The sequence below is a fragment of the Anabrus simplex genome, chromosome 1, assembly GCF_040414725.1.
Source record: "Anabrus simplex isolate iqAnaSimp1 chromosome 1, ASM4041472v1, whole genome shotgun sequence".
NCBI lineage: Eukaryota > Metazoa > Arthropoda > Insecta > Orthoptera > Tettigoniidae > Anabrus > Anabrus simplex.
In genome coordinates, this window is record NC_090265.1 from 870,588,978 (window position 1) to 870,614,467 (window position 25,490).

At 40.5% G+C, this 25,490-nt stretch overlaps 1 protein-coding gene across 4 annotated transcripts in view; it reads left to right on the plus strand.

The window, feature by feature from the left end:
• The window catches only part of LOC136857668 (zinc finger CCCH domain-containing protein 13), a 214,556-nt gene that overhangs the window by 82,065 nt on the left and 107,001 nt on the right, over positions 1 to 25,490 (plus strand). For all 4 annotated transcript variants that reach the window (XM_067136501.2, XM_067136503.2, XM_067136504.2 and 1 more), the window contains exon 10: positions 5,724 to 6,755. In XM_067136501.2, the coding sequence (XP_066992602.2) occupies positions 5,724 to 6,755 (1,032 nt within the window). The remainder of the gene's footprint in view (positions 1 to 5,723; positions 6,756 to 25,490) is intronic.

The following is a 25,490-nucleotide window of genomic DNA, read 5'->3' on the forward strand; positions in this document are numbered from 1 at the left end:
AATAAATTGAATTAATAATAAAATTAATTATCCCACACTGCATCAGTGGCATTAATTACGAATATAAACTTTACTTTCGTCGTAACGCGCAACCTCGTAAATAGTACTAGACAAAAAAGATACATAACCTGAATCTTAACTTTTGCGTCCAGGTTACATTTTCAGTCTTTTTATTTTCTATAACAGTTTCAGTTTCGTTATACAGTTAATTCATTTTAACATTTCTTCGTATGTGTATATTTCAGTCCTAATTCTGTTTTTGACCTGGACTTCCACATTATAGCTTAATAAGAGTCTGATATTGGATTCTAGTAATACAATTTCAAAAGGAATAGAGCTAAACAAATGAAAGCACCATGGAACACGTATACCTCTGCGCTAAATTTCACTATATTTTCAGTAACCTTATTACCAACCCAATAAAACTGTTACTACATCTTCCGCATTACAATACCGTCGTTAAAATCCATTGGTAGTACGCAAGAAAATATTTAACTTCTAGTTTGCAAAACTGCAGCCTACGTATCTGGCTGTTTATCTGACAGTCGTAGTACAGGCCCTAAGATTCATTAAACTAATAAATAATATAACCTAATAGCCTACGTACTTACTAGCTACTTTAGAATTATGTTTGACTGCCTTTTTAACACTGAAAATAAATCCATCTGTTATTTAAACCTCCCTGTAAGGAGAGGACAGGGAATACAAGTGGGTATTATTTTCAAATGAGCTGAGCTCGGGAGTCCATTTAGCGTACGATTCTTTCATTGTACCATGGCTCTGTATGTATTGCTTCAGAGGAAGCCCGGCTCTCTGCCAGTGTCCACTGTCCAGTGTGCCAATAAGGAGCCATGTGTATATTGTGTCTCACTGAGCCGTGCTCATTCACGATTCTTTCGGTGTGCCATGGCTCACTGTATGTCCCGCTGCAGCGGAAGCTCGGCTCTCCACCACTTGCCAGTGTCCAGTGAGCTGATAAGGAGCCGTGTGTACCTTGTGTCACTGAGCTGCGCTCGTTCATGATTCTTTCAATGTGCCATGATTCACTGTCTCGCTTCAGCAGAAGCTCGGCTCCCCGTCAACGTCCAGTGAGTGCGCCACTCAGCACATTCCGCTGGGAGTAAGCTGAATCATGTGCCGTGAGCTCGATGTTCCTGTGAATCGATTCACTCGGACACTTGAAAGAATCGATACACTACTTCGAATTATGCATTCAGTAGCCAACACTACTTCATGGTGACTATGTAGAAAAATAAGTAAGAATGTACAAATCTTTTGGTAATAAAATCATCTTGTTATCTCAATACGTCTATTATTTATGGCCTATCAGAACTTGAGAAGAAAACAGCCTTCGTATAAACAGCCTCCATTCATCTTTATCATAGGTGATATTAAATTTGCTCTTCAATCCGGGAACATCAGAACAATGGACCAGTTTCTCCTCTTCCTTTTTTCGATTCCTATACCAATAAAAAGATGTTCCTTTGGCCAGTAAGTTCTTTTCTTTCAATTTGAAGCCCAACAATTCAGCTGCCTCTTTTGAAAGGCCCAGATCTCTAGTCAGATCATTAGGTTCAATCCGAGAGAAGGGCTGGGGTGAATTGCCTTCAGAGAGCTTATATTCAGTATCGGAGCCTTGAACTTCAAGATGTTCCGAGTCTGAAGAGATAACTGGCAGTTCAGTTGGAGGCAAAGGCACTGGCACATCAGGTCCATGAGGAACGGGGCGTATGGCTGATTAAATGTTATCAGGATAAGAGATTAGCCTTTGATTTCTGCGGTTATACCCACGGACTTGGCAGGAACAAAAGTAACAATCATTGGAGTGGGTTTTCAGCTCCATCCATGTCATAGAAATTGCGAATCGTAAAGCAGTCTTCTTTCCCTTGAGCCACAAGCATAGATCATTGAGACAACTTTATCTGGAGCCCACGATTTGTCCTGTTCTCCAAGTTTCATGCCAAAGTACGCAAGATAAAGTTGTCTAACGTAGTCTGTAATGCTCCTCATGCGATTTTTAATAACACTATATTCACTGCATATATAACAAGTCATCTGGCACGTTTTTCACAACGTCTCGAACTGGAAGCCATGTTTCACGAAACACACAGAGAAAAACAGCCATTAAAATTGTTTCTGTGAAATAGTTTTCACTTGTCATTGTATCAGCGGATGTACGACACTACTTTATGAGCATTCCTGCGAGGTCATCTGGCACATTATCACATCGTTTTGAAATGGAAGCTATGTTTCACGAAATGCACAGAGAAAATCAACTGTTAAATAAAATTGTTTCTGTTAAGAATTTTCCACTTACCACTGTATCGGCACATGCACAACGCTACTTGGTGAGCGTTCCTGTGAGGTCAGCAAACCAAGATGATCTGAGATAAGGATTCGCGCAATGCTATTGGTAGAGAGAGAGATTGCGACGGCGAGGGAAGGATGGTGACAGGGAGGTGCCGCAGGAGGATAATCTGTAGTTTTCACAACAGTAGAATGAGGGTCAGGCGGGGAGGGAAGAAATTCAACACCAGAAACATATTATGGCAGATGTTCGTAAAAATCCAAGTACAATTGAATTTTTCAAGAAAACGTGACGTGATAGAATGTTTTCATTACTGTTTTTGAAATCAGCACTGAAAAATACATAAAGTTCAGTTATAACTTCCCTTGTATTTTTTTATCACAGGCCTGTGTTACCGGTATTAGCTGTTCATGAATTTCATCTACCGTCTACACTTCGCAGGTGTCAACGCTGTCATCTCGTTCAACATGTGTGGCAAAATGTGTCTCTTTTTCATTTCTTCCAAGGTGGCTATATTCTTCATCCATATGATAGTGTTTTCCATTATTTCCATTGATACGTCATCAGTGGCTGAAAGAACATGTTAAGAAATGTATGGCATTTAAAATGGAGATTTTACGTGAAGCCATTTCCAGAATAGCAAACCTCTTCTGCACAAACATCTTTCTATATTTCTGCTTCATGCACTGGATGATACCCTGGTCCTGCAGTTGAAGACTGCTTGTACAGTTCATGAGAAGAAACATTACACATATATTTCTCAAATAACATGCATCAGTTGGTTGCGCAGCTCACCGGTCAATGAACAGTACAATTTTTCCGCTGTTGCACTCTATTCTGGCATCAAGTGATTGCAAGAAGTTCTCGTGCAACTCCATCATCCAAGCATTGGTATTTGCTGCATACTGGCAGGGATAGGTATGTACATTCTTAAACCTATGCGGATTCTTCTACTTCTCTATTGTGAGTGGCCTCAACTCTATTATGAATAGCCACTCTCATTACAACATAATAGCACAGTTAGTCTCTGTTTACTGAGTTTACCTCCATGGCATTTCTCACCCTTGAATGCATACATTTTATCAGGAAGAAGCTGGAAAAATAGCCAAGCTTCATCTCTATTAAAAATATCATCAGACCTGTAGTTCTTTATGATTTCCGGCAGTGTTTCATATCTATAAGTCTGAACAGTATCGATATTGAGACTGGCATCCTCCCCACATACAGATTTGTATGAAGGTTTATTCCTTTTTTTTTAAATCTTCAAGTCATCCATTGTTGAGTGGTTCTGAAAAGAACCGTTATTTCCAAAATTTTGATACATTATGTCGTTCAATTGTATCGCCTTATGTTGCTGTTGCTCGCTTAGCACTATCCGGGGACACGTGCAGGGCAATCAATAGGCACAATCCTGTGGACGTGAGATGACATTACACTGGTAGCTCAAAGAAGAAATTTTGAGGATGGAGAAGGCATTCTTGCAGCAGACTTGGTCAAAATGGCAACATTATTCAAGTCTTGGCATTTGATCCCAAGACCGAGGTTTCATGTTTTCATCTCAGCAACAGACTCGCAAACTACGAGCCATCTGTTTTATTCCTTGGTGAAAAACTAAAGTACAACCCGGTCCCGAAATATCTAGGAGTCACACTGTACAGAACTCTGAGCTACAAAGAACATCTCACCAAGCTCTCTCACAAAATCGCTACAAGGAATAACATCCTGCACAAGCTTTGTGGCAGTTCCTGGGGAGTCTCGGCTGACTGCTTACGATTAACGGGTATCAATCTTGTCTACTCTGCAGCGGAATACTGTGCTCTGGTATGGCTCGAAAGTGCACATGTGCATAAAGTGGATACTAAGCTGAATGATACCATGCGATGCATAACTGGTACTGTAAAGTCAACACCTTGCCATTGGTTACCCGTACTTGTCATATCCCACCACCCCACCTGAGGAGAAAGGAAGCTCTGCCGAGAGAAGCAAAGATGATCTGGTTATCTCCCTCATTACCAGTTCACCAGGAATTTTGTTATCCATCGCCACAACGACTTTGATCTAGGAGACCAGCAAGTATACTCACTGGCCGACTCTTGAGAGATAATTTTAATCTAAATGAGAGCTGGTGGGATGAATGGTCAATTTCAACATCTGGAACAAATGCTCATGACCTAAATCCAACCCAGAAAATGAAGGGATTCGACCTCCCAAGAAAACTATGGTGTCGCCTCAACAGACTGAGAACTGGGCATGGATGCTGCAATTTCTTACGCCATAAGTGGGGTTGGATGGATTCTCCAATGTGTAAATGCAGTGAAGAGGAGCAGACCATGGACCATGTCATCCTGCGCTGCCCTCTTCATGCCTACTCCGGAAGCCCCAGTAACCTGTTTCATCTTTCAGAAAGTGCTATAGAGTGGCTGAAACACTTGGACTTGGACTTATAAATTTGTAATTATAATCACCATACGATTAAATAAAAAATAAAGTCATCAGTTAAATGCATTAAACGTACATTATCCCATTTTGGCAGCTAAATGTATTGCCTTGGCCCGAATCACTTTACATCAATAGGAATATTCAAAGTCTGAGTTTATTTAAGCCATTTCACCAGAACATCCCTTAAATCTGGAAACTGGCTTTTACAAACATGTTTAATTTGGCTGCTTCCTCCTCTTAGACAAGCATCTTCTTTTGGTTGCTTACCGTTGTGTTATTGTAGGAATGTTCAACATTGGGGCAATATGGCACATTTCATGTGTGGATTAGCATTCATTTTTTAATGAACTTCAATTTTTCATCATTTGTAAACCTTCTATCTTTCTTCTTCTCCATATCTCAATGTCTTACTGGACATCATGCGTAAGTACAGTAGGCCTAATTTATGTATGTTGTTACACAATTCACTTACGAACGCAAAATTAGGCACTAACACATCAGCTAAGCTACTGTTACGCGATCCAAACAACCACAACAAAGTCTGGCTTCGGACTGACACTCCCTGTAGCTATAGGCCGACGTGCTACGCAGTCCGGAGCCACGAGATTAAGTTCTCTCCCTACCCATGTCACTGGTATGTCATGTGCGCAACGAGGTCTGGGACCCTAATTTAAATTCCTTTCGATCTCGGATGTGCTAAAGAGTGACGTACATGTGCTATCCAGGTTTATGTAGTTAACAGGACATGGACTGGGACTTCAGAATAATAGTGTAATAACCAGGGAAATATTCTAGAGAGGGACGTCTTAACCAGTTTCGACTGTATACAGTAGTAATATTATATTGCTTTATGAGTAGTGAGAAAGTTAATTTGTTTTCGTGTAATTTTCATTTTCCTTTATTTAAATATGTTGCTTATTATGTGAGAAGACTGATAAGGTACTGTATGCTATCATGTTGTCTTGTTTTGTTCCAGGTCGTGATCATGGTGATGGAGATAGAGATCGTGATCGGCCAAGGGACCCACGTGATCCACGAGATCCGCGTGAACCTCGTGATCCTAGGGATCCTCGTGATAGAGACAGTAGAGATGGTGGTGGCAAAGACCCTCGTGATAATTTAGATCCTCGTCTAGCCCGTGGTCCTAGGGATATTCCACTTCGTGATAAAGACAGAGATGATGCTCTAGATCGCTGTCGTGACAGGCCTCGAGATCGCAAGGACTTACCACCGAAGGGAGGAAGAGGAGACTATGACCGCAATGAACTTCCGTCACTCCTCTCTTTGATGACACATCCGGTGGATACTCGTAGTGGAAGCAGTAGCAAGTCACTTGGAGGAGACTTTCATTCTGGCCAAAAGGGGCTTGATAAAGGATCAGACAGAGGCCTCGATAGAGGAAATGATCGCGGCCTAGATAGAGATAGAGGGATCGATAGAGACAGACCCTCGGATCGTGATCGAGGTTTAGATAGAGACCGTGGACTTCTTAGGGGATCTGATAGAGATCGTGACAGAGATAGAGAAAGGGACAGAGGGAATGAGAGAGATAGAGGGCTTGATAGAGGACCTGATAGAGATCGAGGCGGTCTTGATAGAGGTCCTGATAGGGACAGGGGTCTTGACAGAGGTTTGGGAAGAGGTCATGACAGAAATATGTTACGAGGTTCTGATAGAAGCCTGGACCGAGGTTCAGATAGAGGACTCGATCGTAATCAAGATCGTGGTCTTGACAGAGCTTCTGATAGAAGTCTGGATCGAGGTTCGGACAGAAATTTTGATCGATCAGGAGACAGAGGTCCTCCTGATAGAGTATTTGACCGTGGTTCTGATAGAGGCCTTGACAGGGGTCCACCACACCTGGATAGAGAAAGAGATAGAGATAGTCGTGATAACCATAGTGACAGAGATTATCCAGGTACTACCAGGAGCAGAGATTCTGATCCTAGGAGACAACCACCCCCTCCTGAAGACAAGGGCTATGATAGTCCTTATGATAACAGACGAGGTATGCATTTCTTAACATTCAGTGTATTTATTTTTTGTGTGCACTTTAACCTTTCAAGTGAAAATGAAATGAAATGGCGTATGGCTTTTAGTGCCGGGAGTGTCCGAGGACATGTTCGGCTCGCCAGATGCAGGTCTTTTGATTTGACACCCGTAGGTGACCTGCGCGTCGTGATGAGGATGAAATGATGATGAAGACGACACATACACCCAGCCCCCGTGCCAGCGAAATTAACCAATTAAGGTTAAAATTCCCGACCCTGCCGGGAATCGAACCCGGGACCCCTGTGACCAAAGGCCAGCACGCTAACCATTTAGCCATGGAGCCGGACACCTTTCAAGTGGTATTGATAGAATAAATCATCATATCTACATGGCTTCTTGATAGAATAAATCATCATATCTACATGGCTTCTTCTTAAGTGGCCTTGATGGAATATATTATCATGACATTATAAATGTCTTCCAGCAATAGGTATGATGAGTTATTCTGTCATAGGATCAGAGATCATGTTTTGTTTTGTGTATGTTAGTTTTGAGCTTTGGCTACAACAGCGCTCCCCTAAAACCAGGTGACCGAGCATTTTTATTTCTTTAATTTTTTGTTCTGTGTCCAGCTAACGACCAGGCCAGTACCACCCGCCAAGTTACTGAGAGTGATATTGTGATCATAATGTTAGGTGCAAGCAGAGCTCAGAAATGTCTGTGAGAAGAACTGTTTGATTTATTATATTTTGACAATTCAGAGATGATATGTCATCTGATAGCAAGACTGGGGTTGAAATATTACATGACAGTGACTGCAATAGAGAAAATGACTCTAATGAACATGACAGTAACACAAGCAGTGATATCCAGCTCAGTGTATAGACAATGGTAGGATCTGAATGGACTCAGTTTACATTTGCAGCATAACATGGACTAAATGTCCAAATTGAAGATGTAAATAATCCTCTAGAATGAGATTTTGAATTGTTTATCACTCCTGAATTAGCGGAACTAACAGGTAGGAAAACAAATAAGTATGCTCAACAGCTTCTAGAAAGCACGCCCACCTTAATAATACTTGCATTCTTTTTCTTGCGAGGTATTGATCAGTTAATACAGATGTTGATTCCCAAAGGGAATTTAAAATATTTGTCCCGAATGAGTAAATTTATAATACCAATATAATGGTCCGTTATTGGACATTACAAATTTTCCAGCTAACTCATTCTTGGTTGCCTGCGTTTCGCCCTCGTGTGCTAAGTTAGGCTCATCAGTTGGGACCCAGCACACCACCCAAGACGCAAGGCTAGTGCATACCGTGGAGGCCACTGCATAGGCTACTTGAAGCCACCAGCAGTGCCAATGCACTATGAGAGCTATGTCTCATTTCCAAAATTTGATGCCTGCCTGGCCATCAGATAATACAGATGTTGATTCCCAAAGGGAATTTAAAATATTTGTCCCGAATGAGTAAATTTATAATACCAATATAATGGTCCGTTATTGGACATTACAAATTTTCCAGCTAACTCATTCTTGGTTGCCTGCGTTTCGCCCTCGTGTGCTAAGTTAGGCTCATCAGTTGGGACCCAGCACACCACCCAAGACGCAAGGCTAGTGCATACCGTGGAGGCCACTGCATAGGCTACTTGAAGCTGGTGGTGGCTATGCAGTGGCCTCCACGGTATGCACTAGCCTTACGTCTTGGGTGGTGTGCTGGGTCCCAACTGATGAGCCTAACTTAGCACACGAGGGTGAAACGCAGGCAACCAAGAATTAGCTGGAAAATTTGTAATGTCCAATAACGGACCATTATATTGGTATTATAAATTTACTCATTCGGGACAAATATTTTAAATTCCCTTTGGGAATCAACATCTGTATTATCTGATGGCCAGGCAGGCATCAAATTTTGGAAATGAGACATAGCTCTCATAGTGCATTGGCACTGCTGGTGGCTTCAAGTAGCCTATGCAGTGGCCTCCACGGTATGCACTAGCCTTGCGTCTTGGGTGGTGTGCTGTGTCCCAACTGATGAGCCTAACTTAGCACACGAGGGCGAAACGCAGGCAACCAAGAATGAGTTAGCTGGAAAATTTGTAATGTCCAATAACGGACCATTATATTAGTAGTGATCAGTTACCTGACAACAAAAGCTACTTTTCTTCTAGACAGATATTAGATACCCCAATATTTTTGAAGCTGTTTTCTGAGAGATGATTTTATCTCCTCCTCAAATTCTTACACTTCATCAATAACAAAGTGTATGATGAAGCCACATATGGTCCCAAAAAAAACTTTACAAACTGAAACCTATTTTGGACCACTTAAATGGCAGATTTTGAAGTATGTATACACTCGAAAGAATAGTCGGTAGATGAATCTCTTATGTTGTGGAAGGGATGTTTGTCATGGAAAGATTTTATTCCGTCTCAGCACTCAAGATTCGGTATCAAGTTATTTGAACTCTATGAATCTTAAGTCCGGTTACGTGTGGAATTTCTAGATATACATGGTGAAAGATACCCAGTTTGATGAATCTCTAAGAAATGAACCATATGGATCGAAAGTCATTTTGCAACTCACGGCACCGCTTCTGAACAAAGAGTGTTGCATAACAGTAGACAACAGGTTCTCGAGCCCAGAGTTATACTACAAGCAGTGTGATAAAAGGACAGATACAATGGGTACTCTGTGTCAAAATTGACAGGGTGTTCCATTAGAAAAAAAAAACACAGCACACTCATAATGGGAGAAAATTAGTGGCAGTCTATAATGGAAAGCTTGCGATTTTGAAGTGGTAGGATAAAAGATGATGTGTACCTTATGAGCACTATACCTGATGACACCATGGTGTTGTGTAGAGAGAGAGGGAAAGAAATCACAAAACTGGAGTTAGCTATTGACTACAACTGTCAGATGGGCAGAGTTGACCTGTGTGATGCGTACCTCGTGAGCTATTGAAGTACCTGCAAGAACCTGAAGAAGTACTGCCAGAAACACTTCTGTCATACAAAGGGGGACCCAAATGTAACCGGATGTAATTCACTACGCGCGTTGTTTTTCTAGTTCAGGCTTCTCCTTTTAACTATGTGTTAAGTGGCCTCTCCCGAGTCAGTATGCCAAGCGGCGTTGCTTGAAACGGTTGTAACAAGCCCCTGTGATACTTTTCATGTGACATGTTTCTTCAACCTGTTCAATTTTTGTGATTTTGTGAAAGGGCTGATATATTCTAGACCAGCATGCAATTTGAAATGTTGTTTTCTTCTTGGTAAAAGTGCATCAGATGCAGTTGATCTACAGCTTATAAAGAACACGTGTTGAAAAAAACTCAAGTATATTAGTGGTATTCACAATTGAAACACAGTGACATGTCGAGTGAAGACATTCAACACCCAGGCTGGCCTTCCACACGTCCAGAGCTGGTGAAAACAGGGGCAAAATTTGTGCACTTATGTACGAGAATAAAAGGCGTACTATCGATGAACTTGCTGAACTATCTGCTCTTTTTTGGAGCTCAGTGCAGTGCATTGTATCTGAAGATTTGCAAATGATACAAATCGTGGTGAAATTCATCCCCCGCTTGTTGACTCCTGATCAAAAGGCAGCTCGTGTTGCTGCTTGCTGTGACTTGTTGGACCACCTGGAAATGTACGAGAACTTTTTGGACAAAATCATCTCCAGGGATCATGGTGTTATGGGTACGACCCCGAGACAAAGCTACAGTCATTGCATCGCCCAAAAAAAAGACCCGGTAAGTCAAATCAGCTGTGAAGATAATGTTGATCTGTTTTTTAATGTTTGCAGCATTGTTCACTCAGAGTACGTCCTTGAGCATCAAACTGTGAACCAGTTCTTCTACCTGAGTGTGTTGAGGCGGTTTCGCGAGAGTGTTCGGTTGGAACGCTCGATTTTTGGCAGAGTGGGAACTGGTTTTTCCACCATGACAATTCTCCAGCTCACACAGGCATTTCTGTGCGTGATTTTCTTTTTTGGTGATAAACCGCATTACACCACTTCTTCACCCACCCTGCTCACCAGATCCCGGACCTTGTGATTGTTGTTGTTATTATTATTATTATTATTATTATTATTATTATTATTATTATTATTATTATTATTATTATTATTATTATTGTTTTTTTTCCCAAGATGAAAAAGGAGCTGAAAGGGAAACGTTTTGGAGACATTCCAGAGTTGAAAAGAGAATTAAATGTGGTGGTGCTGCAAGGCATTTGTAAGGACGAGTACAAAAGGTGTTTCATGCAGTGGAAAAAACGTTTGAGCAAATGTATTAGTGTTAATGGAGAATACTTCAAAGGTGACTAATGTTTATAACTCGATAAAATATAAATTCGGTATTGTTTTTAAATGGAGTTCTTTTTTTTCTTTGGTCCTTCTCATATACTGGATATATGCTGCCTCAATGTGTACTTGTTGTACAGAAAGTCAGGGGTCAGGATTCACTGCTAGAATTCTATATGGGTTCGAATCTCATTGTCGGCAGCCTTGAAGATGATTTTCCGTGGTTTCCCATTTTCACACCAGGCAAATGCTGGGGCTGTACCTTAATTAAGGCCATGGCCACTTCCTTCCAACTCCTAGGCCTTTCCTATCCCATCGTCGCCATAAGACCTATCTGTGTCGGTGCAATTTAAAGCCACTAGCAAAAAAAAATTTCCATATGAGACTTTTTTAAAACATCATAATGAAGTACAGCAAACTTAGAAGACTGCAGCCAGGCAGACCTTCAAAAGACTCATGTCGCAACGAGAATAAACATCCTACCAGAATGCATGGGTCTCTCTGGCCTAAGATGGAACCTCGACCTGCGGGAGGCACTTGAATTTGTACTTACCGATGACAAGAATACCGCGGATCTTGTCATTTGCTTTATGTGCAAGAGTGGATTGCTTATAAATTTCAAGAGTTCTGTTAATCAGAGAACTTAATTCCCTTTTTATTTGTAGTAAAATAATTTTGTTTTACTTTTTAAATTCATTTCTTAATTTCTGGAATAAATAGGATTATTTTCATTTTTGTTTCCACTTGTTCAGAGAGGATGATTACCTATTTATGCTTCCTCTTAAAACAAGAATCACCATCACCACTACCACCATCAACGAGAATCAGTGTTGCTCACTAATCCTCATACTTTGTTGCGACCACATACAAAGAAAACCCTACTTGGTGCTATGTAGGATGGGACAGAGACGGGAATATAGGTATGAGTGTGAGGATGTGCAAAGTAGCCCTCTGTGCTGTACCTTGCTTCTAATGCTACCACACAGATGTGGACTTCTGAAAGGGCCAATTCAGTTGTTGGAAGAGGAAGCCATGCTTCAAGATGGATGAATAGATTAAATTATTGTAGATTAGAGAATAAGTATTTCACACCAGGCTGTACCTGGCCATGGCCTTTTCTGTCCCATCGTCGCCATAAGACCTATCTGTTGGTGCAACATAAAACAACATGTAAAAAAAAAGAGAGAGAGAGAGAATAAATAATAATAATAATAATAATAATAATAATAATAATAATAATAATAATAATAATAATAATAATAATAATAATAAGTGTTGTGATTATAAGACCCAAGACAAAAAAAATTCTAACTGAGTGAGTTGGCCATGCGGTTAGGGGCACGCAGCTGTGAGCTTGCATTTGGGAGATAGTGGGTTTGTACCCTACTGTCGCCAGCCCTGAGGATGATTTTCCATGTTTTCCCAATTTCACACCAGGCGAATGCTGGGGCTGTACCTTAATTAAGGCCACGGCTGCTTTCTTCCCACTCCTAACCTTTTCTTATCCAATTGTCGCCACAAAACCTATCTGTGTTGGTGCGACGTGAAGCCAATTTACAAAAAGATAAAAAGAAGAGATTTTTTTTCTGTTGTAGGTAAATATATAGCCAGCCCCGCGGTGTAGGGGTAGCGTGCCTGCCTCTTACCCAAAGGCCCCGGGTTCGATTCCTTGCCAGGTCAGCAATCTTTACCTGGATCTGAGGGCTGGTTCGAGGGCCACTCAGCCTACGTGATAACATTGAGGACAAGAAAGCCAAGAATAACGGAATCATTGTGCTGACCACACCTCGTAATTTGCAGGCCCTCGGGCTGAGCAGCGGTCACTTGGTAGGCCATGGCCCTTCGGGGTTGTTGCGCCATGGTGTTGGTTGGTTGGTTGGTTTAGGTAAATATATGAATTTGAAGAGGAGTTTGTTATAATCAGAGCTGGATACAATGCCCCAACTGGACTTCACTGCAGAGGCTGTCCCCTACCGGGCGAGTTGGCTGTGCGAGGGGCACGTGGCTGTGAGCTTGCATCTGGGAGATAGTAAGTTCGAATCCCATTGTCAGCAGCCCTGAAGATGGTTTTTCGTGGTTTTCCAATTTCACACCGGGCAAATGCTGGGGCTGTACCTTAATTAAGGCCATGGCTGCTTCCTTCCAACTCCTAGGCCTATCCCATCATCGCCATAAGACCTGTCTGTGTCGGTGCGACGTAAAGCCACTAGCAAAAGAGGCTGTCCCCTTGCTCGTGGTACTTCAGTAATTTTTAATAGCTTGATACAATGTTTGTATTTTTTTTTTAACCTGTTATCTCACTGCTGGTTACCTCTGGGAAATGTGCCATGGGGAGAGCATCTACTCAAAAGAAATGTATCACTTGAAAGGTTAATACATTTAATTATTTACTGAAATTCTATATTTTGCACATTGATATCTTAAAAATATAAAATATATCTATGAATGGTTAAGTATGTGATTGTATTTAGATTATCCCAGAATTCCCAGGATGTACACCATATGAAACTTGGATGAAATGTTAAGGACAAAATGCCTTCTTACAGAATTTCTCTTCTTTCCCACTTTTAAAAGCTCCGCTCAAGCTTATTCATCTACTACTGTCAGTACACACCCTCTTCATTAACAGCTCAAAAGATACCACATTACAAGAAATAAATTTAATTTTTTGGTCCGTATTGAAAATTATGTTTATATTGGTTAAAGGAGGAGTAGTCCACCTTTTCACTACAATATGTATATATATATAAAGAATATACATTCATGTTCATAATAAACAGAACACCTTGAAAGACTAGAGATAGGAAGTTCATATTCACAGGACATATTCACCTAGGTTCAGCATGTGTCCTGTTGCCTAGTAGACACTGGGTTCTCCATGGGTATTGATAACGTATCCCATGCGTGATGGTATTGATGCGTATAAAGTGTAAATGGCATCCTGGGGTATAGCAATCCATGCTGCATTCACCTGGTTCCACAGTTCATCTTTGCTGGTTGGCATTGGGTCACAGCGCCGCACCCGTCGTTTCACCATATCACACACATTTTCGATTGGCAACAAGTCTGGTGATCAGGTGGGCCAGAGCAACAGTCTGACATCCTGTGACAACAAGAAGGCACGTGTTCATGCAGCAACATGTGGCCGCGCATTGTCCTGCTGAAATATGGCGTCTGGGGCGTCGTGTAGGAAGGGTATGGCTTTGGGTCGCTGGATGTCATTCAGGTAGGTCAAACTGTTCACAGTGTCCTGGACATGCACCAACTGCGATTTGTGGTTGTACCCAATAGCACCCCACACCATAAGGCCTTGAGTTGGTGCTGTATGTCTTGTGCGAATGCAGTCAATGTGATGCCTCTCCCCCTGCCTGCGGCAAACCAAAATGCGACCATCATTTTCAAACAAACAGAATCTGGATTCATCTGAAAACACTATCAGCTGCCATTCCTGTTCCCAGTGACATCATTCCATACACCATTGCAAAGGTAGGCAGAGAAGTGGGCGACACACCGGTAACCCGGACCGTAATAAACAGTGAAGGACTGTCACTCCTGATAGTGTATGATGTGTTACACTGTTCCACTGTTGCATCAAAGCCAAGGAGGACACAGATCTGTCCTTCAATGCCATTTGGATGAGGTGTCAGTCTTCTCGGGGGGTGGGGTCTGTGTGGTGCGACCAGACCCATCTCTTGGTGTTCTTCAGCCTTCTGTGAACCATTCTGTACACATCCGTTGCACTGCCAACACATTGCGTCGCTCACAGGCAGCAATTTGTCGGATGGATGCATCACGTTCTCTCGTGCCAATAATGCACCCTCTTTCAAACTCGCTCATTTGATGGTACGGTTCTCATACACGTCTGCAAGGCATCCTGCACGTCTGCTCAAGTCACACTGATCCATTACGTTCTGTTTATAGCAACAACGAGAGCCGCAGGCACATTTTACCATTCGGTGGTAATGCGCCGAGATATCGATGTGGACCTTGAACCTGAGGGTCGACATGTTCAAATGCTAATCGTTTCTTCAGAGCATGCCAATGCATATGTCCTGTGAATATGAACTTCCTATCTCTAGTCTTTCAAGGTGTTCTGGAGTTTATTAACATGAGTGTATTATCAAATCTTTAACATTTCAATACATGTTTCGTCCCCTAGTTAGGGACATCTTCAGCCGATGAAGACAAATTACAAATCATCCAATATTCAAAGACATAGGTCAAAATTGGCCATAAGAAGTATAAAGGAACACTCTAGGGCTTTTCTAGTCCTTTATAAAAATCCAACTCTATAGATCAACTAGTATTATAAAATGATTGACAATTTTATTTAAAATAAGGCCAGGATAAAATGTCTGAAGAAAACACATTAAAAGTAATCTTGAGGTCTTTTGATACAAAGTGTCATGTAAGCATAATGATTTCTCTGGTAGTTGAATATTACAGTATATTTAAAGTTGGTAATGGTAGGGAAACTCCTTTTTATAAAATCAAGGATATACAAGTTCATCTCATAAAACATTGAATTCGTAACGAGCAGAAATATTGTCTTAGGTCCCCCTGCAGTCGCTCACAATAACTTGAAGATCAAGCAAATGGATACTTAAAGAAGGCGTTCCCCTGCTGGTCCTGCTGTGCTGACATGTGTGTTGGTGTGACTAAGTGAAAGTTGTTGACTTATATACTCATTTTTAGAAAAAGGTGTTCCCCGTAAGCCAAATAGACTCAATACAATAAATTCTTGATTGAATGAATAAGCCTGTAGTGTCCCATGAATGGCAAAGGTCTCCCTCAAGAGGGGGGGAGAGCTCTGTTCAATTGATTTTGTATGATGAGCTAGTCACATGAGATGGTTGTTTGTTATTTTCGATAGTCTTTTTCCTCTGGTTTAGCTTATACCTACTTTTAGCATCTCGCCTTCCGTTGTGTGAGATTTTTCATATCTAATTCTATATTTAGTACTTATTTAACACACTACACTACATTCATGTAAGTTTTCTGTTTATAAATCTGTTGCTCTTATTTTACTACATTTTCACTTTCCACATTTTACTTTAACTACCATCTTTTCCAATCAGTTCTGGAGCATGCTGTCCTGGTCCATTGTGGTCCTAGTAGCTGCCTGAAGTCGTCTTTCCATCCTTTTCTTGGTTTACTAACATTTACTAACTTTAAATATAATGTAATCAACTACCAAAGAAATCATTGCACTCACATGACACTTCGTTTCAGAAGACCTCAAGATTACTTTTAGTGTTTTTTCTTCAGACTATTTATCTTGGCCTAATTTTAATGAACATTGTCAAATATTTTATAATACCAGTTGCTCTATGGATTTGACCAAAAGGACTAGGAAAGCCCTACAATGTTTCTATTAATGTGCATGCATATTTTATACTTCTTATAGCCAATTTTAACTTGTAATTTGTCTTCAGTTGAAGATGCCCCTAACTAGGGAACAAAACATGTACTGAAATGTTAAAGATTTTATATTCTTGAATATCTATTGTACTGACAAGTTGCACTCTTTCTCCTTTAACCAATATAAACATACCACATAGTCAAGCATCTCGTCTCCTTACTCCCAAGTCTTCATAGCCCAAAGTTTCCAACGTTTTCGTACCACTTCTCCTTTCACAAATAAGTATTTTTTATTTTCCACCTTGTCAGTACATCAGTTGCTTAAGGCAACTTATTGGTTAAAAGTGGTACATGTTTCATATATTATTAACATCATCAGCCACATAACATTGTTTACATGAAAAATTCATATATTGGCAAAGTATCAATGCTTTGAGAGAAAGTGTTCTTAAAAATAGCATCATACCACTCTTTGCTGTCCATCTCATGATGTTGTCTAGGTTCCTCTGCAGTCGCTCACAATCCTCCAACTCATTTACTACTCTATACAGTATGATAGCAACGATTGTATCGACAAATTGGAAAATAAAAAATACTTATTTGTGAATCTGTTCAAGTGCAGTATGGACCATGAAGTTGATTTTATGTAATCCACTTCTTCTTTGTCGGACTTAACCCCCAAAAAAACCATGCTGCTTTCCTTGGGATCTTTTTCACTTTTCATATCAAGTAGTCCTGGTGTGGGTCCCATACACTGGAATCATACTCTAATTGGGGTCTGAACAGAGACTTACTCGTATATGCCCTCTTCTCTACATCCTTACTACAAACACTAAATACTCCCATAACCATGTGAAGAGATCTGTAACCTTTCTTAACAACCTCGTTAATGTGGTCACCCCAATGAAGATAATTCCTATATTAACACCTAGGTACTTACAATGTTCCCCATGAGGTACTATCACCCCATCAATACAGTAATTAAAATTTTACTACCTGACTTTTCATCCAATTTACCTCATACCATGGTCAGCATTGAGGCCTTCGCTTCAGAGGGTCCTGGGTTCGATTCCCAGTTGGGTCGAGGATTTTAATCGCATCTGATTAATTCTTTTGGCCCGGGGGCTGGATGTTTGTGTTTATCCCAACACTTTCCTCTTCATATTCAGATGGCACACTATACTACCAACCACCACAGAAACACGCAATAGTAATTACATCCCTCCGTATTGCGTTGGCGTTAGAAAGGCCATCCGGCTGTAAAACATGGCCAAAGCCACATGTGCGACACAGTTCGCATGCACAACCCCACAGATGTGTGGGAAAAGCTGAGGAAGAATTATAAGAAGAAGACAGTATAACATCAAACAGCCTTATATGTGATTCCAGACCGTTACTCATATCATTAATATATTTTAAAAAAACATAAAGATCCAATAATACTGCCCTTTTTCTTAATCATTACAGGTTCAGGTGACACTTCAGCCACTCTAATTCTCTGAGTTCTATTTTCCAGAAATTTAGCCACCCATTTAACCACACTTTTGTCTAGTCCAGTAGCCCTCATTTTCGTCAGTAATATCCCAAGATCTACCCTATCAAAATCCTTGAATAGGTCAATAGTGATACAGTCCATTTGATCTCCTGAATCTAAAATATCTGCTGTATCTTATCAGAATCCTACTAGATTAAACTTTCCTAAACCCGAACTGCCTTCTATCAAACCAGTTAGTAATTTTGCAAACATATCTAATATAATCAGAAGGAATGCTTTCCCAGAACCTACCAGTAATACATGTCAAGCTGACTGGCCTGTACAGTAATTATCCGCTTTATGTTTGTCACCCTTTCCCGTATACGCTGGGGCTACTCTTGCATCTCTCCATTCATTTGGTATCGCTCCTTCATGCAAACAGTAGTCAGATAAGTATTTCAGGTATGGCACTGTATCCCTACCCATGAAAATGAAAATCCACAGCCAGTTTCCAGTCATTTAACCAAGTCAGGAATGAATTGAATGAAGCCCTATCTAGCGGCGACGACAGGAATTGTAAAAACCTATTTAAAACTATTCAAAATAATATATGCTTGAATCCACCTTGTCAATACACTTTTACCATTGAAGAGCATTTATTCATCGAACCTTATATACCAGACTATTTCTAAAATTAACTATTGGTCTACTAGGAATTTCTTGCTTATGAATTTTTGATAGTGCCCTTAAATTAGGTATCTCTGGGCTCATTTTAATTAGACAGTTAGCATCCATAGAGTCTAATAAAAAAAATTATGTTCTTCAGAATTTGTTTAAGTTTTTTCTGCATAGATGATGTGGAATTTTTTTTTTTTTTTTTTTTTTTTTTTTTTTTTTTTTTTTTTTTTTTTACCAATTCAGAATTATTGCTCGTTGGAAAATTCTTAGTCTTTTCAATATACAGTAATCTTATTTTTCTATCAGCACAATAACTCCTTATGGTTGTGTACATTATGTTCTATTAAATTGGATAACTTGTTCGTTAACTGGTTGATTAGCTATGACCATTTCTGTTCCAGCTATTAACGTGGCCAAATCTGTCTAATTAACATGAGCCCAGAGATACCTACTTTAAGGGTGCTACCAAAAATTCATTAGCAAGAAATTCCTATTAGACCAATAGTTAATTTTGGAAATAGTCTGGTATATAAGGTTCGATGAATAAATGGTTTTCAATGGTAAAAGTGTATTGACTGGGTGGATTTAAGCATATACTATTTTAAATAGTTTTAGACGAGTCATTACAGGAATAAATACAAATACTTATGTTGCCATTGATGCTTTCACAGCCCATACTTATAGACATGATGCTGGATGGGCTTTTGGGCTTATGCCCTGTCAAAAAATAATGTGAAGTTCTTTACGTTTCGCAGAGAACTGTGCTCTGCATCATCAGAAGGAAATCTCGACTGTCCACAAGAAAGGCTTCTTAAACAATGACTTTTTGAAATTTAGACGTTATAATAGAAGTGAAAACGGTATGTTCGTTCGTCATCAGTTGGCTCCCCAGACGTGGCACAGTGCTAGCATTCGAAGCGGAAGCTGACTGAACCATCAGAATCAGTCTAAGAGGGTCACATAACATGTTTACGTAACATATGACATTGACAGGTGTATGATATTGACACAAGCTTGGAATAAAACATCTGGTGATGAGGAACGTACGAATTTGGAAAACACCGAGACGAAATAACAATAGTGAAGGGACAAGGACAGGGAAGGGTACTACCTATGTAAATCCTTAATGGCTGCCAATCAGGTATTACTTAATTGATAGCCAGTGTCCCTGTTGAAATTTTTAGGATTTCTACGTATTTCCACAGCTTCCCGTATAATCCTGGACCTGTAGTGTCTAGTGCGGGTAAGAGCTTGAGCATCTTGGAACATGACATCATGACCCGATGATAGAGCATGCTCAGCAATTGCCAGTTTGTCTGGCTGGTTGAGACAAATATTGCATTCGTGTTCCTTGATACGGGTACCAATGGACTGGCATGTTTGGCCGATGTATACCTTACTGCAAGTACAGGGAATTTTGTATACCCCAGGATGTAATACCTATTGGTTAAGTTTATCAACAGATAGGAATCATGCCGACTGCCAAAGCCTGTCGCATTCCTCTGGGGCAATAATCACTGACAGATGAGATGAAATGTTGTTGTTGAGTGTTGCTGGAATGAAAGATGACAGGTAAAACTTGAGTATCCAGAGAAAAATCTGTCCCTCCTCCATTTTGCCCAGCACAAATCTCGCATGGAGTGACCGGCATTTGAACCACGGAATCCAGCGATGAGAGACCGGCGTGCTGCCGCCTGAGCCACGGAGGCTCTTATATCTCAACCCATAGCCATTAATATGTCGAAGAAATCTTATCAGTCCTAGATGACTTTCTGGCTTTAAACTTTTGTATCTTTCTGTCATCATCCTTCTCCTTTCCCCTTGTCCAGTTCCTGCCAAGTTGTGGCATTTATGTCACTTCCTCTCTCCTTCCACCATTCCCCTTCCATCATTTTGTCCCAGTCCAAGTTCCTTCTTCTTGCACTCCTTTTTATTGAAACAATCCACCTTGTTCTAAGTCTCCCTCTCCCTCTCTTTCCCTCAAACTTAATTTCAGTCATCTGTTTTGGTATTCTTCCTCCTCCATCTTCTTTACATATCTAAACCATCTTCGTTTACACCTATACATTTACTCTTTTAGATTTTCCATTCCAAGCTCCTTTCTCACATCTTCGTTTCTCAGGCTGTTTTTCCTATCATGCTTCTTGGGTATTTAATTTCACTGGCATGAATTCTACTCACCTCCCTACTTGTCATTGTCCAGGTCTCAACCGCCTAAGTCAATATAGGTGCGTAATACATTTTGTTCATTATCTCTTTACACTTCCTTATTCCAGACAAGGTTTCTTACACTCAGACAGAATGCATTAATCTGTTGCACCCTCTTGCTGAAACTCTTAGCAGTTTCAAGACTTTGACCACCAATTTTCACAATGACTTTCCATTGTCTTTCTCCTCTTGGTATCACCATGATCATGCTTTTCTCTGTGTTGATTTTCATGCCATACTTTTAGATTTTCTTGTTCAGTGCATCAAGTTGTTCTTGCACTTATTTGCTATTCGTTCCACAGACCACTGTCTGCAAATAGTAATAATTTCATCTTCCTATTCCCATATGCTTCCTTTGTCTCCTTTATAATTTATTCATAATCATTTGAAACAAAAGAGGTGACAGCACATTCTCCTGTCTTAGTCCAGTTTCATTTCTAAACTATTTTGTCTTTTCAAGCGGAGTCTGTATGCTGCTGATACAGTTGTTGTACATTGCTTGTACCATTTCTACAGTTTGTGTACCAGTCTCTTTTTGACCATGGTTTCTCAATCCTTCTTCCTGGGAACGCTATCGTATGCCTTTGTTAGATCTATGAATGTCATGACCACATCCTTCCTATATTTCCAGTTCTTTTCCATTTATTTGTGTATTTATTTATTTACGAGGATTGGGGCAAAAGTCATGGCAAATATTTTTTTTCTTGTAGATATGTGAACGGATCACAAACGTATATGTGTCTTGTGGAAGTTCTGCAGGCATGTTGATGGCTCTGTGGTAGCTGGTAGTAGCGCGGCGAGGGCTGTGAAATCAGTCAGTTGGTGAGTGTCGTACGAGATGGAAGTAACCCGTGTTGAGCAGCGCGCTTACATCAAAATAGCCGTTATCCGAGGGAGAAATGCGATGGAATGTCACAGTGAATTAGTGGAAGCCCTTGGGAATAATGCCCTACCATACCATACAGTAGCACGGTGGGTAGGAAAGTTTCATCAAGGGCGTGTGTCAACCAGTGATGAGCAACGTTCGGGACGACCTGTCAGTGTGCGGACCGACGTGATACGTGCCGTCATCGAGCAGGAAGACAGACGACGGACACTACTGGAGTTAGAGAGGGCAAGTGGCATCAAGAAATGCACCGTCGACAGGATATTGCATAATGAGCTGCAACTGCGCAGAATCTCATCGCAGTGGGTACCGCATGCACTGACGGAAGTTCAAAGGTGGGTGCGCTATGCAATATGCTCTGACCACCTTGCCTGCTGGTAACAGGACGGCGATCAGTTCTTGTCACGAATAATCGCCATCGATGAATTTTGGGCCAGGGCATACGAAACAGAACTGAAACGTCAGTCCGCGGAGTGGCAACATACTGGATCACCAAGGAGCGAGAATGTCCGTCAGAATCCTTCCGCAGTCAAATTGATGGTGATCGTCGTGTACGACCATGTTGCTGTTTAGATGGAAATGACATACTTCTGTTTTGCTGGCATTAGGTGTAAGTCTCCACAATTTAATGTACTGTATCAACTCTTTAAGGTCGTTCGTTAGGGTCATCTTGGATTTCTCGAATGTTGTATCTCTGGTAGCAATCACCCAATCATTATCATAACCAAGTTTTCTTGAAGATATTGCAAGCATATCTGAGATATATAAGCTAAATAAGATTGTAGCAAGAACAGAACCCTGAGGAAGTCCATTATTTAGTGATCTTTTAGTGGTCACAATATTCACCATATGTGCTTGGAAAAGTCTTTGGCTTTACATGGTATCACTTTCAGAAACTTGAAGAGTAGGCCATCCTTCCAAACTGTATCATAGGCTACTGTCAGATCAATAAAAGCCACTGATGTTTTAAGCTTTCTCTAATGGCCTGCTTCTATGCAAGTTTTAAGAGACCTTATTTGGTCTGTAGTGCTTCTGTGTGATCTGAATCCTGCGTGCTTCACTGGGATTTTCTTGAGTATCTCTGGGCCAATTCTGTTGAGAAAAAGCCTTTCTATTAATGTATATGTCACACTAAGCAGGGCAATAGGGTGGTAGCTCTGGTTTATTGCTAGCTCTGCCTTTCTTCAAGATGGCTATGATCTTTGTTTGTTTGAATAACTTTAGCAATTGCCCACTCTGTAGGATGTTCGTGAAGAAAGTGGACATCCATACTCTAACTCTATCCCCACAATGAATTATAAATTCCAAGTGAATACCATCCACACCTGGTGCTTTCCCTGGTTTGATATCACCAATTGCAGTAGTTATCTCATTCACAGTAAAAGGTCTGGAGTACAGTACTCTGATGTATCTAGGACACTATCTTTCAGAATTTTCCATTAATTGCCTCATGCTGAAGAATGGGTCTACTGTAGATCTTCCACTTCTAAAGCTATACTGATTCTCTTCCAATTCTCCTTCTACCTTTCTTCTCATTCTCCTCTCTAGTATTCTTTCCAGTACTTTTGCCACTTGTGTAAAGAGAGTGATTCCTCTATAGATATCCCCTTCTTAAAGATTGGTATTATTATCTTTCCCCAGTCTTCTGGCACATGTTTTTGCTTCCATATGCTCTTTAACAATCTGTATACCCACTGTAGTCCAAATAGCTCCAGCAGTCTTTATCACATCACACTAATTCTGTCCATCCCTGGTGCCTTTCTCATTTTCCTTTTAGCACTGCTTATTCCACCACTAACTCTGCACAATTTCTCACATTCAGCAATTTATCAAAATACTTCTTCCATCTTCTCTTTAGATCTTTTGGATGTGTTATCAACTCTCCATGTTCCTCTTTCATCAGCTTTGTATAAACTCTTTCTTTCCTATTACTTCACATTATTCCATGCAGTATTCTTTTACTGCCAGCTCCATCCATTTCCATCTGTTGGGTAAATTCTTCCCAACTTTTCTTCTCTTAATAATTTCTTATATTATTTTTATTATCAAGATACTTCCTTTTGCTTTCTACTTTTAAAAATCTCTATTCTGTTCTTGCCATGCTTTCTTCTTTTCTTTCACTGCTTCCCTCACCTTCCCATTCCAGCACAGTGTCGTCTTTCTCTCTCAATGTTCTACCACAGGCACACTCAGTCCTACTTACAAATGCCCTTTTCAATCAATCAATCAATCAATCAATCAATCAATCAATACTGATCTGCATTTAGGGCAGTCGCCCAGGTGGCAGATTCCCTATCTGTTGCTTTCCTAGCCTTTTCCGAAATGATTTCAAAGAAAATGGAAATTTATTGAACATCTCCCTTGGTAAGTTATTCCAATCCCTAACTCCCCTTCCTCTAAATGAATATTTGCCCCAGTTTGTCCTCTTGAATTCCAACTTTATCTTCATATTGTGATCTTTCCTACTTTTATAGACGCCATTCAAACCTATTTGTCTACTAATGTCATTCCACGCCATCTCTCCGCTGACAGCTCGGAACATACCACTTAGTCGAACAGCTCTTCTTCTTTCTCTCAATTCTTCCCAACCCAAACACTGCAGAATTTTTGTAACGCTACTCTTTTGTCGGAAATCACCCAGAACAAATCGAGCTGCTTTTCTTTGGATTTTTTCCAGTTCTTGAATCAGGTAATCCTGGTGAGGGTCCCATACACTGGAACCATACTCTAGTTGGGGTCTTACCAGAGACTTATATGCACTCTCCTTTACATCCTTACTACAACCCCTAAGCACCCTCATAACCATGTGCAGAGATCGGTACCCTTTATTTACAATCCCATTTATGTGATTACCCCAGTGACGATCTTTCCTTATATTAACACCTAGATACTTACAATGATCCCCAAAAGGAACTTTAACCCCTCAACGCAGTAATTAAAACTGAGAGGACTTTTCCTATTTGTGAAACTCACAACCTGACTTTTAGCCCCGTTTATCAACATACCATTGCCTGCTGTCCATCTCACAATATTTTCGAGGTCACGTTGCAGTTGCTCACAATCTTGTAACTTATTTATCACTCTATAGAGAATAACATCATCCGCAAAAAGCCTTACCTCCGATTCCACTCCTTTACTCATATCATTTATATATATAAGAAAACATAAAGGTCCGATAACACTGCCCTGAGGAACTCCCCTCTCAACTATTACAGGGTCAGACAAAGCTTCACCTACTCTAACTCTCTGAGATCTATTTTCTAGAAATATAGCAACCCATTCAGTCACTCTTTTGTCTAGTCCAATTGCATTCATTTTTGCCAGTAGTCTCCCATGATCCACCCTATCAAATGCTTTAGACATGTCAATCGCGATACAGTCCATTTGACCTCCAGAATCCAAGATATCTGCTATATCTTGCTGGAATCCTACAAGTTGAGCTTCAGTGGAATAACCTTTCCTAAAACTGAATTGCCTTCTATCGAACCAGTTATTAATTTCACAAACATGTCTAATATAATCAGAAAGAATGCCTTCCCAAAGCTTACATACAATGCATGTCAAACTTACTGGCCTGTAATTTTCAGCTTTATGTCTATCACCCTTTCCTTTATACACAGAGGCTACTATAGCAACTCTCCATTCATCTGGTATAGCTCCTTCGGCCAAACAATAATCAAATAAGTACTTCAGATATGGTACTATATCCCAACCCATTATCTTTAGTATATCCCCAGAAATCTGATCAATTGCAGCTGCTTTTCTAGTTTTCAACTTTTGTATCTTATTGTAAATGTCATTGTTATCATACGTAAATTTTATTACTTCTTTGGCCT